The 14,390-nt window shown below is 38.1% G+C and overlaps 1 protein-coding gene across 2 annotated transcripts in view; it reads right to left on the bottom strand.

The window, feature by feature from the left end:
• Positions 1-2,982: 2,982 nt before the first annotated feature.
• Positions 2,983-14,390, bottom strand: part of LOC126262502 (cytoplasmic dynein 1 light intermediate chain 2) — a 122,846-nt gene continuing 111,438 nt past the window's right edge. The window contains exons 10-11 of one of the 2 annotated variants that reach the window (XM_049959173.1): positions 7,487-7,529; positions 2,983-5,359 (exon numbers count right to left, since the gene is read on the bottom strand). In XM_049959173.1, the coding sequence (XP_049815130.1) occupies positions 5,347-5,359; positions 7,487-7,529 (56 nt within the window). In that variant the 3' untranslated portion in view covers positions 2,983-5,346. The remainder of the gene's footprint in view (positions 5,360-7,486; positions 7,530-14,390) is intronic. The other variant, XM_049959172.1, reaches the window with a different exon arrangement.

Below are 14,390 nucleotides of genomic sequence, written 5' to 3'. Positions count from 1 at the left end.
TTAACAACAAGACTAAATATTATATCACACAAACTATTCAATGGCCAACATGGGTTTATATGATTTAGATACATTTAGAATGACAATTGAAAAACGGATAATTCAACAAACTTACTTTTACAGCCTTCATTGATTTTGTTAAATCCTTTGACAAGTTGATTGTAGAAGTGAGGAAGATTACTTTTCAATGTCTCATCGCCATTATCGATGGTGCACAAGCTCAGATTAAGAACAGATACGGAAGGAAATAGGCCGTGCTCTTTCAGAGGAATCATCCTGGCATTATAAAAGAGAAAAGGGACCCTGTCCACCCACAATTAAAAGCCTTTATCTAGAAACTAACATAAAAGTGGAGGTAAAAGTGCAAAAAAGATTGCAATTAACTTGATATCAAGGTGTCAGACAAAGTTCTCCTTTTCAACCTACATTATTTATAGATAATGTTATTCATAACTAGAAAGCAAGGTCTTCTCTGAACTATAACAGAAGCAACAAAAGATGAACTTAGTCTTTACAGTCTATCAAGTAACTGAAACAGGATTTCCAAAAGTCAGTCTATAATTTGTAGTTAACAGCTGCATTCAATTTTGAAATATCCGTACATAAAAATAAGATGCTAGCAGTCACCAGGAAGCAATTGGCAACAGCAAGTATCTTAAAAGGGGAATAAAACTGTGGAATGGTTTGCTTACGTATGTCACCTGTCAGAGTTGTATCTAGACATATCGGGACTCCCATATCACTCCAAGTGGACACACACCCACACCATCACAGAGCCTCCACCAGCTTGAACAGTACACTGCTGACATGCAGGGTCCACAAATTCCTGAGATTGTCTCCGTACCCATACACATCTGTCCGTTCGTTGCAATTTGAAACAAGACTCGTCCGACCAGACAACATGTCTCCAGTCATCAACAGTCAAATGTTGGTGTTGACAGGCCCAAGTGAGGAATAAAGCTTGCAGTCATCACGGGTACACTAGTGGGCCTTGCTCCAAAAGCCCATACTGATGATGTTTCATTGAATGGTTCACACATTGACACTGGTTAATGGCTCAGCACTGAAATCTGCAGCAACTTATGGAAGGATGCACTTCGTCATCGAACGATTCTCTTCAGTTGTCATTGGTCCCACTCTCGCACGATCTTTTTCCGGCTGCAGCGATGTCAGTGATTCAATGTTTTACCGGATTCCTGATATTCACAGTACACTTGTGAAATTGTTGTACGGGAATATCCCCACTTCATCGCTACCTCAGAGATGCTGGTCCCATCGCTCATGCACCGACTATAAAACCAAGTTCAAATGCACTTAAATCTTGATGAACTGCCATTGTAGCAGCAGTAACCAGTGTAACAACTGTGCCAGACTCTTGTCTTATACAGGCATTGCTTGCTGACTGCACCATCATATTCTGCCTGTTTACATATCTCTGTATTAGAATATGCATGCCGATACCAGCTTCTTTGGCACTTCAGTGTATATTCAGAGTACTGATGGAAACTGCATTAAGAAAGTATTAATGTTTTTAATAATAATGATGACTTATTCATTAATGGTTTTATAGTAGGTTTCAAAATTGTATTAGAAGAACTTCAGTGAAGTGGGACATTGCTTTTTTTTCTCTCTTATCACTTCACTTCAGTTTTTGCAGTACTTCCCCAAGACTAAACCACTAACTGGTTAAAATCAGCATTATCTCCAAACTGGATAGCTGACTATTCATTTTACTGTCATAATTTATGTGAATAAGTTGTTGTATACCAGTTTCAACCATACTATCCTTGAATTCCATTGTATTTTTAGCTGTATTGCACAATAGCCTTATCAGATGAAAATCCATCTGTGAAACTAATGAATTACGAGACACTTGCTGCCCAGGACTTAACCTTCAAGAGGTGACCTTCTGAAACCTTCAAGTCAGTACTGTTCACCAATTCTGTGTCAATTTCCACTATTTTTCCCCATTAAACTGTGACAATTAAGTATTACATGTTGTGACCTCAGTATTAGAATTTTAACTAAAAATAAGTATGGTAACTTAATGTTTTGGTAACATTTTCACAATTCAGTGTATTTAATACTATGAGATTGGAGAAGTACTGGTCAGCTCATTCATACAGCACAATAATGTTACTCACCTCCCTTGTGATAGGCTATTTTAATATAATATCAGAGGAGTACTTCAAAGTTCCCAACAAGGAACATGGCTTGGGATCTCAAAATGCACCAAGAGGATTTCAGTTGGGCAAAGACATTGAATCTTTCTTCGCCTTAAGTCCAGACCCCAAATGTTTTGTCAATGAATGTTTTACAAAATGGGGGTGGAGATGTGCATCTTCTGGAAGTTTAAGAATGCTTCTTCCAAGATGCAGCCCATAAAAAGATTATGTACTTACCTGTAAGGGTTTCTTCAGCTTGCAGACACCTCAACATGCAAAATATTCCTCACAACCTCATTTTTCCTATCCAGCTCAAATTGCAGAAATGGTACGTATCTTACACCTCTCAACGGAGTTTGGCAGTATGGATTTCCTAGAGTACTCTCCTCCTTCTCCCCCCCCCCCCCCCCCCACACACACACACTACTAATCTGTGCACGGTTATTTTTACTACTAAATTATATACATTCTGCCCAAAATTTTCATTACCATAGATACTATACTTTGTTTCTTATGTTACACTATTTTAGTAGGAGTGACAATCCACATGTTCATATTTTCCACCCTCTCCAAGTACACCTCTTTGATGAGTTGTGTTCCTGCAATTACCTTATAACATTAAGAACTTGATAGACCTACGACTTCAAAATTTCCTAAAATACTAACTGGCATAAACATGATGGCAATTTCATGAGCTTTACGAAACTAGTTGCAAATTACTGTTAATCTTATTCTTACCGAAGCAAACATGCGGCTGTGCATATAAAACACAGTACTTATTCCAAATTGGACACCTATTATCAATGTTAAACACACATTTTGTATTACAAAGCTTTTATTTTGTCAGTGCTACATCACTTTCCAATTTTTAGACTGTAAATCCTGAACTTCCAAATGTATACATCTGTGCATCTTTTTACGCACTTGCAAATATTCGGCCTGTTGTCTCCTCTCCTTTGCTATTTTTTCTTTTTACTTTCTGGTATGTTTTTATGAAATGACATTTAAAGCCAAATCCTTGACAGATATTACATAAATATAAAAATTACTAATGCTATGTGCAAAACAGTCTTTGCATGTGTGCTGACTTGTACAGATATCCAAATACAGGAAGCATATTCATAGTTAAACTGACTGTAGAGTTTCACCCTCTTAGGCCAACAAGGGCTGATTTCTGTTCAAAAAACTGGATGTTACAAGATCCTTTATCAGATGTAAGTACTACTGATATATTTATTGTTTAAAATTAAATGTGCAATTAAAATATTCCATTCCCATAAGAACATATTAAAGACAATGCTCTGCAGTTAAACTGTTGCTACACTGTACAAACATCTAGGAAAATATGATTGTGTTAGACTTTTTCAAAAATTGTACAAACTGCAGTGGGTCAGTACTTCACAAAGATTGGTGCATACTAGAGAAATCAACAAATAAAGGGATTTTAAAGATTTTGCTTAGAAACACAGGCATATTACTATCATCATCATCATCATCTCATATGGAATGGTGGTATTTGTAATATCAGTTTAATGGTAGAAATTATACATTTCCTTTTTACTGATATAGAGTTGATAGTTGTACAAAAAGGTAATAAGAAAACCTGTCAGCTGTCACAAACAAATCAACACTGTGGAAACCATGTGAATCTATTCTAATAAACACAAATTAATCAAAAAGAAGAAAAAACACTTGTGCGTACGCTCAGAAGATAAAAGAGATTAAAAAATACTGATGAAACTGTGTCTAATAATCTCAAAGAGAGTATTTATTGCAGAAACCACATCTTAATGCAGTCCAATGAACTCCACTGCAGTTCATACGCAAAATTAATGAAGCAAAATTTTATACGTTTTACAGATTATTGAATTACATTTACTTAACGAAGCTGCCTCACAGTGCCCTCAATTTTTATATGCATTTTTAAAAATTTAATTACAAACGAAGACAGTATTGCACATCCATTACAAACTGATATATCAAAGAGACATCAGGCACCAGTTACATAGGCAGCACAGGACAAACAATCTTTTGGAATGCATTAACTTGCATAAATTTCAAGGAGCGTAAACAACGCAAAATTGTTGCAACAAATATTCTAAGTTTCATAACTGAAAGCAAGATTAAACAGATGTTGGGTTGCTGCTATTCTCCACATATGAGAAAATTTGTACCCTGTCATGCAGTTTATCATCATACTTTGGATGGCACCTGATGTTATCGGATCCTTCACTTTAACATTTTGAAGGTCCTTTTGAACATACGAAAGAGACCACCAAACATTCTGTAGAGTCAGTTTCTCAATAGTAATTTTATACTGAACAGGATTGCACTTTCTGATGTTCTAACAGTAGAGCAATGTACAATTTGGTTTAGGGAATGGCTTAAAGGGATGTTATTGAATAAATATACAAATTACCAAACTATACATCACTGTAATGGCATGTTTGCACAATCTTCCTGCACTCTCTCCCCCCCTCTACACACACACACACACACACACACACACACACACACACACACACACAGTCACTTAGTTTTAAATATTTGCTGTCTTGTTTGGGAAGATTCACTTCCATTAATAAATATATATATATATGTACGTATCATTTTCATAATTTTCAAATGGATTGCTATTTACATAGTTGAATTAGTAAACTGGTAGTGTTTCATGACAAGCACAGCGACATTATACAAAAAATAAATTAATGTTCACAAAGAGAATGTTACGAACCTTTTAAAGCTGCTCAAGTGCAATAATCAAAACAAAATAAACTGCGCTTCCTGTCATATAGCTCAATATGATGGTTGCAACTTAGGCAAGTCCATCATAAAAACCACTTTACATTCCTTCATGTCTTATCACAGGCTACGATCGAGTATCACAGTGAACCGAAGAACATAATCAGTAACAAACTACTTACAGCAAATGAGTTATCTCTTCAATTACGAAGAAATATTTCAATATAGCAGTTAAATGATCACATTCTTCATCATGACTCTGTGCATAAGCCCTGTTTCACTGTGTAGATTAAGATCCATCATCTGATGCTAGCACTTGTCTCAACAGTCTGTAGAATTTTGGTCTGGTGATGCTAACTTCTTACTGCGAGTTAACCGATCCAATTCAGCTGCTGCATCTGATCGCATCACTGCTTTATCTACAGATGTATGAGGTCTTTCACTTGGAAGATCTATGGGAGAAAATGGTCAGTGCAATCAGTTATTATGCAGAACCAGAACACAAAAATAAATACTGGCATGACAACTTTATTACATATGCTACAAGAGGCATTCAATAAATAATGCAACATTTTTATCCTCAGTCAATTCGTTAGAGGGACATTGTGGAATGTTCCTGCTTCAGCCATAACAGTTTCATGAAGTTTTGATAGGCGGCAGCATGACATGCAGCCTACAAAATAGCGACTGTAATGGAGGTGCAATACAAGCAGAGCGCTATCATTGAATTTCTTTTGGCAGAAAACCCGAACATCACAGATATTCATAGGCACTAGCAAAATATATACTGTGACCTGGCAATGAACAAAGACATAGTGAGTTATTGGGTGAGGCATCTGTTGTCATCACAAGGTCATGCAAACCTGTCCAATCTCCTGCGTGCCAGCTGGCCACACACGGCTGTGACTCTTGCAATGTAGGAAGATGCGGACACACTCATTTGAGGTGATCAGCGGTTCACAATGAAACACTTCACTGCTCAACTGAACATCTCTGTTGGTAGCATTGACACACTACTCCACCAGTTGGGGTACTCAAAGGTGCAGCCCACTGGGTTCCTCACTGCCTAACAGAAGACAATAAAGAGCAAGATCAGACTATCTGTGAAGAATTGCTTGTGTGTTACGGGGCTCATAACAATTTTTTGTTGAACATCATCAGTTCGAACTGGAAACAAAATGGCAATCCATGGACTGGCACCATACCACCCCTCCTCTGGACAGAATGTTCAAAGACTCACCCTTAACCAGTATAGTCATAGCGACGGCCTTCAGGAACTCTGAAGGGGTTATTCTGTTTGATGTCCTCCCTCACAGGCAATGATCAATTCTTAATTGTATTGTGCTTCCCTTAGGACATAGAGGAAATGACTTCAGCGTGTTCATCACCACAAAAGCGCAAACGAACTTCTCCTTTTCCATGACAATTCAATGCCTCAAGTAAGTCTGCACACCTGAGAGAAGCTCACTAAAGTTCAATGGACAGTTCATCTTCATCCACCCTACAGCCTAGAACTCTCACCTTCTGATATCCATCTGTTTGACCCAATGGAGAATGCACTCCACAGGAAGCGATACACGGATGATCGGAAGGTTATTGATACAGCAAGACGTTGGTTCCGATGTCAACCAGTACAGTGGTAACGTGGGCATACAAGTGCTGCCAATAAGGGTGTGTAAGGCCGTCGCACCAAATGGAGATTATGTTGAAAAAGAGGGTTTTGTATCCAAAAGACTGAGGAATAATAGGGTGTACTGGAATCCTGATAAAAGCAACCTGCTTTCAGAAAAAGATATGCTGCATTACTTACTGAACACCCCTCAAAATAATCCTAAATTTCTCTAATAGCTAAATGAAGAAGGTTCACTTTCATAATGTTGCAGTGTACTCTACATTTTATGGCACAAACCCTTCAGACGTGGGTATGCCAGTCACTGTCATAGCCTTTCCTTAGGGGGTGCAAATCTATAAAGACATGCAGGAGAACTTCTGGTGAAGCAGGAGAAGTTGCTGATAGAATAAAGCTTTGAGATGGGCCAGCAGGAATACATGAATGGCACAAGTGGAGTAAGAGAACTCCACTCAAAAGACCACGATCCAGGAACAAATCCCAATTCAGTACACAGTTTATCAACACGGTAAAATTTACTATAATGTTCTACCATCATATTTTGCAGTTTCTAACTCAACAAACTAACAGTTTTAATTCATCATATCTTTCAAAGCCAAACCTACACTGACACTGAACTGAAAACGTGTCAGGAATAATGCTGCAATAATATTTTCATATGTGAATAGAATACTGGGACCCAATGAAACCATGAACAAAATGATCAAGTCCTTCAATACTTATAACAGTTGCCAATTCCAGTACAACTTTGGAAACTAGCTCCATAGAATATTTTCACCTCTCTTCTACATGATAGCCTTACGACAGTTAAAAAGAAAAAAAAAAAAAAAAAAAAAATCTGGCACGAATGTCTTTACCAAAATCACAAGGTTAATGTCAGTCTCTCATATAATACCAAAATACTAATGTAAGCAAGCCAAATGGGAGATGAAACTTTACTTTCACTTACATGTTTGCTTGCTGAAGCTGTGTAAGTTGCTGATTGTCAGTATCTGTGGGAAAACAGAAATGTCTTTCTATCTATTTATGACACAGTCATGTTATCAATGTTTTAAAACAGCTAACTTCTAGCAGCAAAGAAGGGAGAGGGTGGCAGGAGGGTTTATTTCAAGTTGTTTTATGCCATTCTCAATTTATTTCCATATTTGCTATGCTGAAAAAAATGAATAACTTGTTAAATACAGGATGATTCTTATTAATGTCTAAAACCCCAAAGTGACATAGATGCAGAGACAAGTAATTTAGTATAAGATACATCAGGCTGCAAATGCTTGGGAAATACCCCAAAACTGGATGACAAGTGTTGAATATGTGACATCACCAGATGACGTACCTCACCACACGTGCAGTGGTTGGGCTTGTGGATCCTACCCTCGCCGATAAGAAGCAGTGCATCACATTGCTCTGCTAGGCCACTTTTTTTAAAAACCTTTTATAGCTTATGAGCACAGAACCAAGTACACACTGAGTACAGAAGGAAATTCTTCCAATATATGAAGGTTGAAATTCCTCCAATATATGACGATTGAAATTCCTCCAATATATGACGATTGAAATTCCTCCAATATATGAAGAGTGAAATTCCTCCAATATATGAAGATTGAAATTCCTCCAATATATGAAGATTGAAATTCCTCCAATATATGAAGATTGAAATTCCTCCAATATATGAAGATTGAAATTCCTCCAATATATGAAGATTGAAATTCCTCCAATATATGAAGATTGAAATTCCTCCAATATATGAAGATTGAAATTCCTCCAATATATGAAGATTGAAATTCCTCCAATATATGAAGATTGAAATTCCTCCAATATATGAAGATTGAAATTCCTCCAATATATGAAGATTTATCAAGGGACGAATTACTGGAGAGATGTTTAGGTGGCCATACACAAATCGTGGATGAAAGTTTTAATTCCACTATTTGGCAATTAGCTCCTAAATATGAAACTTCCTGGCAGATTAAAACTGTGTGCCGGACCAAGACTCGAACTCGGGACCTTTGCCTTTCGCGGGCAAGTGCTCTACCAACTGAGTTACCCAAGCATGACTCACGCCCCGTCCTCACAGCTTTAATTCCATCAGTACCTCGTCTCCTACCTTCCAAACTTCACAGAAGCTCTCCTGCAAACTTTGCAGAACTAGCACTCCTGGAAGAAAGGATATTTCGGAGACATGGCTTAGCCATAGCCTGGGTCCCAAGTTCGAGTCTCGGTCCAGCACACAGTTTTAAACTGCCAGGAAGTTTCATATCAGCGCACACTCCGCTGCAGAGTGAAAAATCTCATTCTGGAAACATCCCCCAGGCTGTGGCTAAGCCATGTCTCCTTAATATCCTTTCTTCCAGGAATGCTAGTTCTGAAAGGTTCACAGGAGGGCTTCTGTGACGTCTGGAAGGTAGGAGATGAGGTACTGCAGAGTGAAAATCTCATTCTGGAAAATCAGAATGGCTACACTGCACACAACTGGAGAACTATACTCACAACCTTCAGGAGACATCATAACCTAACTTTATTTTTGGCTGAAATTATTCAAAGAAATTCACAAAAACTGTTCGAAATATGAATGAAATGATGTCAAAATTTGATAAAATTCTAATTAATTCTGCCACTTCATTTCAATATAGTACATTTGAGGAATAACTCTGCACAACTACAAATTTACATTAAAGAATTTTAAAAATACATCTCATTTATAGTGAAATTCTTTATCATTAATTTGAAACATGGAAGTTTCATCTGATACAATCAAGACTGATCATGCAAAATCTATCCCGTACCAAATTACTTTAGGACTAATAACTCTGAAAAAAGTAGTGGGGTAAGATGGTACAGTAAGCACACTATGCTTTCAGCAAATCTCTTGGGCCTCCAGGCCATAGCAGTCACCCTCTGTTGTCAAACCTTAACCACCACCACCACCACTGCAATTCTGGATTGCATATACTGCTGTTGGAAGATTTATTGTATGCTGTAACTACACTGGTTTTAACTTCTTGTAGTTGCAGAATACTTTTGTTTTATTCATTTTTATTATTCTTTGTAGTGCTTACTGTGATACCATTGCCTGAAGTAAGTTTGTCAAATAATGCTTTTGGGAAATTTCATATCACTCTCTTGGCCAGGGCACTGCCAAATGAGGTCAGTTTAAAGAAACTGTTCACATTATCTACCTAAATCTGCATCTACTTCTACAAGGAACCTTACAGATGTAGTGGAGGTTTTGCTCAACCATCATCATTTCTCTCTTTTCGTGATCCATTCGACAGTGGTTCATGGGATCTAGATATTCTTTTTCTTATCAGTCATTTCACAAGATTCATGAGGAAGGAAGCAATAGGTTGCCCGATACTTCCTTGAATGTACATTGAATTCAAAAGGTAAGCCTCTACTTGGTGCATACTATAACATCTGCCACTGGAATCTGAAGAGGATCTCCAATACATTCAAGCATACCAAATGAACCTGTGATGAAATATGCCACCCTTCGTTTTATTTACTCTCTCTTCTGTTAGGGTCTCACACTGAAGAATAGTACTCAACAACAGTCATGATTGGTTGAGGTGAGGGTTATAGGACTGACCAGTATGGGCCATCTACATGTCTACTATGCAATTTGCACTAAATTGCTTAGCAGAGAGGATAGCTCGCCTGAAGTTAATGACATCAGCCAGAAATTTTATCAAACTGATATAGTACACATAAGAGGTAAAACCGTGAGACAGAATGCAATAGTGACGACAGCAATGAGGAAAAAAACTGCATAGAAGATAAAAGTATAATGGTCAGTTCGGCCCACAGGCCACAGAGCAGCTGGTGGGGGGCCTCACTTGGCCATAACAGTATAAGTAATTCCTTCTAGTCAGGAGTATATGAAATCTGTAACAATAAAATAAGGTGACATAAATAGCCAGGTCAGTAGGTGAGTGGGTGCAACTCAGTCCCTTGACACTCTTGGACTCAGGGGCAGCTGTGCAATTGTGATCTGACACAATCTGAGGGATAAAAACTGACAGTGACAAGTAAAAATTGGTAGAGATCCCCAAAAGCATCAGTCACAAAGAGTATGTGAAACATGATGGCGTCAAATGATGTAGTATGCATTATGTATGTAAAAAAAAAAAAAAAAAAAAAAAATATTGGAATGAAATGTGGTGTTTAGGAAAATCCTGCTGGAAACCACACTGAGAGGTAGACAAGAAATCTCCTAATTCAAGAACAAAGCACAATTTTTGGGCTACCAACATTTCATGTGGTATGCAAAGCACATTGATGACAGTCACTGGTTAGCTGCTAGACATCCACCTGGTTTAAGGAGTGGTACATAATACTCCCTCCATTGCAGAAGGGAAAGCACTTTCTAGCCAAATATGAGTGCATGAGTGAGTCAGATTCAGATGATGGCTCTTCTGATAATGAATAAAAAAAAGTCTGGGGACTTACTATGTGATGAATTGTGAACCTGAAGCAGTTCCCTGTATATAAAAGGTTCATTATATAATTTCATGTTACAGGGGGTACAGGAAAGGAGGATGTTTTCAACTCTTCTTTTATCCCCAGAAACATAGTCGAGTAAGAAGAGTATAAAACACTGTCACAACATATGTCATGGGATGCTCAGCAAGAGTTGAGGTATCATTAGATATATCACCAGAAAGGAGAACTGTAATAGTTTTTGATCTTTGGCACCCTAGTAGACTATGGAGCTTGCTCACACCTGGCATATGTTCTCAAGGAGTAGGCCATCAGACATCTCTGACAACCTCGTCATTACAATCTGACGGAGAGGGGGACAAAGGTGGTGGCAGAAGTATACAAATCCTGGCTCACCCATCAGAAAGCTGAATGTGGCAAGTGATCTGTTGGATGGAAACAACGAAGTGACATTATCACCAGCATATAATTGTTATCACAAAGAATGCTGATGAGGACTTTGCCTGCAGCATTAGTGTAATGACTGACTGAAGTCATTCTACATTTGGCAACCATATGTTGAATGGCTTCATTCAGTAACTATCTCAGATAGCAACACAGACCACAGAACAAGAGGGCATTAACTGCTTCAGTTCTGGTACACGGCAGTAATGTCCATTGGAGTTGCATTGGACTATCACATTAAAGCAGTCCTGTAAAGATGAATGGGGACCATATGCTGTCCGTTTCCAACAACAGAAGCCGTGACTGACTATCTTCCAATATATAAATATTTAACAAGCAACAACTATGTGATGTGGCTGAGTGCACTATTGCATTTATATAGTAGTTATGAGGTGCTGTTTCTTTAACAACCATGTTACATTAATAGATTTTAAGGGTAAACTGCTAGTTGCTGGACACAATGTTGTTCTCTGTAGGTCTTCCAGAATTTTCACATTCCATGGCAACTTTCCTATACACAAAACCATATTCACGAACAGCCCGCATTGCCTCTGGCATTTTCCAACAGGTCATTTATATGCAATGTGAACATTAACAGACCCTGTAACAGCCACTAAAAGTACTCACAAAGTTACTTTTGTATCTAATTTACCCCAATAAGTTCTGCCTATTGGAAAAGTTCTCAACCCATTCATAATTCTGGTCTGATACTTATCACACATTATTATGTTACTCACTAGGAACCATGGGAAACTATCAGATGCCTTGTGGACAGGGCCAGTTTGAGAACATTCTTCCATTTTTGCACCTGCCCCATCTCCTCACATACACTTTCACTCGTGTTAGTTTTTGTTACTAACTGTGATACACACTATGTACAAATCTTGCACTTAGTCACCCCTGGTGCCCCTCTCAGCTTGGTGCCCCAGACAGACACCACTAATTGTGTTATGTCCTGTATAGAAACCTCACATTTGGGGTTCCCCTCTCAGTTTGGCAACCTAAGTGGCAGCTTGCGTCACTTGGGCCTTAAACTGCACCTGCTAGCGGAAGACAAGGAACATAGAAAAATTCTTGGTGCCACAGTCTATGGTATACCTGTTTTCATGGATGAAAAGAGCAAGCCGAGTTTCATCATGCCTCTGCAGAATCCATCTTGATTGCTACAGATTAGATTTTTGTTCTCCAAACTGAACATAATATTTACGGATAAAGCATGTTTCATACTTCTACAAGCAACTGATGTCTGTGATATAGGCCTGTAATCATGTAACATTGGCCAGTGAGCACTCATGGAGACAGGAACGCGTTGCACTTATCAAGTAGCTTGGTACCTTTAGCTACACCAGCGACCAACAACACAAAGGGAGTGAGTTATTGAACGATAGTGTTTATCTCTCATCCCTCACAACCCTGCTTGGCACATACAAAAGAACATTGTACAACGCTTTTTCATTTTTTCCATCCATCTCCAAAGTCAAATGTATTCCCAAAGTCAAATGTATTCCCAAAGTCAAATGTATTCCCAAAGTCAAATGTATTCCCAAAGTCAAATGTATTCCCAAAGTCAAATGTATTCCCAAAGTCAAATGTATTCCCAAAGTCAAATGTATTCCCAAAGTCAAATGTATTCCCAAAGTCAAATGTATTCCCAAAGTCAAATGTATTCCCAAAGTCAAATGTATTCCCAAAGTCAAATGTATTCCCAAAGTCAAATGTATTCCCAAAGTCAAATGTATTCCCAAAGTCAAATGTATTCCCAAAGTCAAATGTATTCCCAAAGTCAAATGTATTCCCAAAGTCAAATGTATTCCCAAAGTCAAATGTATTCCCAAAGTCAAATGTATTCCCAAAGTCAAATGTATTCCCAAAGTCAAATGTATTCCCAAAGTCAAATGTATTCCCAAAGTCAAATGTATTCCCAAAGTCAAATGTATTCCCAAAGTCAAATGTATTCCCAAAGTCAAATGTGATCATGTTGACTGCTCAAATATTCTTGCAATTTCTTTATTGTCACGCTTGCTAAGCAAAAAGATCTCTCTACCTTTCTTGACATTCCTTTTAATCTGTTGTCAGTCACACTAAAACACACAGTAACTGACTCCCTCACCTATGCCAACCATTCTGAAAAGTCTGGGTCTGTTAATTACAATGAGACCTACATTGTCACCCTCATGAGTTGGTTATCTAACTGCTCAAAGTAATTTTAAAAAGAGACATTCAGAATCCCTCAAGAATCCATCCCTGGCACCACTTTTACTCATGTGACTCTCTCATTCTACAGCCGGCAAACTGAAATCTCCTGTTACAATAGCACAATAAGGAAAAGTGTCTGCAATATTCACAAGTTTTATGTGAAGTGTTCAGTCACTACACATTATGAGGCAGGTGACCTATAGGGGCATCTGATTACGACGTTTCACTCACTTTTGATGCTTACCTTCATCTGGGTTATAGGTTACATTGGGAATTTGTAATGATTCCAGTAGATATTATCAAGTGCTTTACAGCACTAAATATTTTATCCTTATAGTGTAAATTGCAATCTAAATTGTTTTCTGCTATTGACTTATGGTTTCAGTCAACTTTCTTTTGGTGCCACTACATGGACAGTGTTATTTATAAAAATGGAAACTAATTATGAAATATTACCATGGATGCATTTGCAATTTACTAATTGGACACTGAAATTCTCACTTTCTGATCTGCAAGGACATAAGTTTTACTCTGTAATTAATGTGCCTCCAACCTAAAATTGGACAACTGAATAACACTTATTTGACAACTGCAGTAGCCACAAGCTTTATGTAGGGCACATTTGGGCTACTGAGCAGGTCCATAAAATTCCCCACTCGATACCAGATGTCAAGGATTCTGCACCAGAGACTGTCCGGGTTAAACCTGCTGCGCACTCACAAACCTTAGGACTGCAGTGAATTCTGGGTCCAATGCTGCAAATAGTTAGCCATGCC

The sequence above is a fragment of the Schistocerca nitens genome, chromosome 6 (assembly GCF_023898315.1).
Source record: "Schistocerca nitens isolate TAMUIC-IGC-003100 chromosome 6, iqSchNite1.1, whole genome shotgun sequence".
Lineage (NCBI taxonomy): Eukaryota > Metazoa > Arthropoda > Insecta > Orthoptera > Acrididae > Schistocerca > Schistocerca nitens.
The sequence above is the reverse complement of the archived record's forward strand: the minus strand, read 5'-3'. Positions and strand labels throughout refer to the sequence as shown.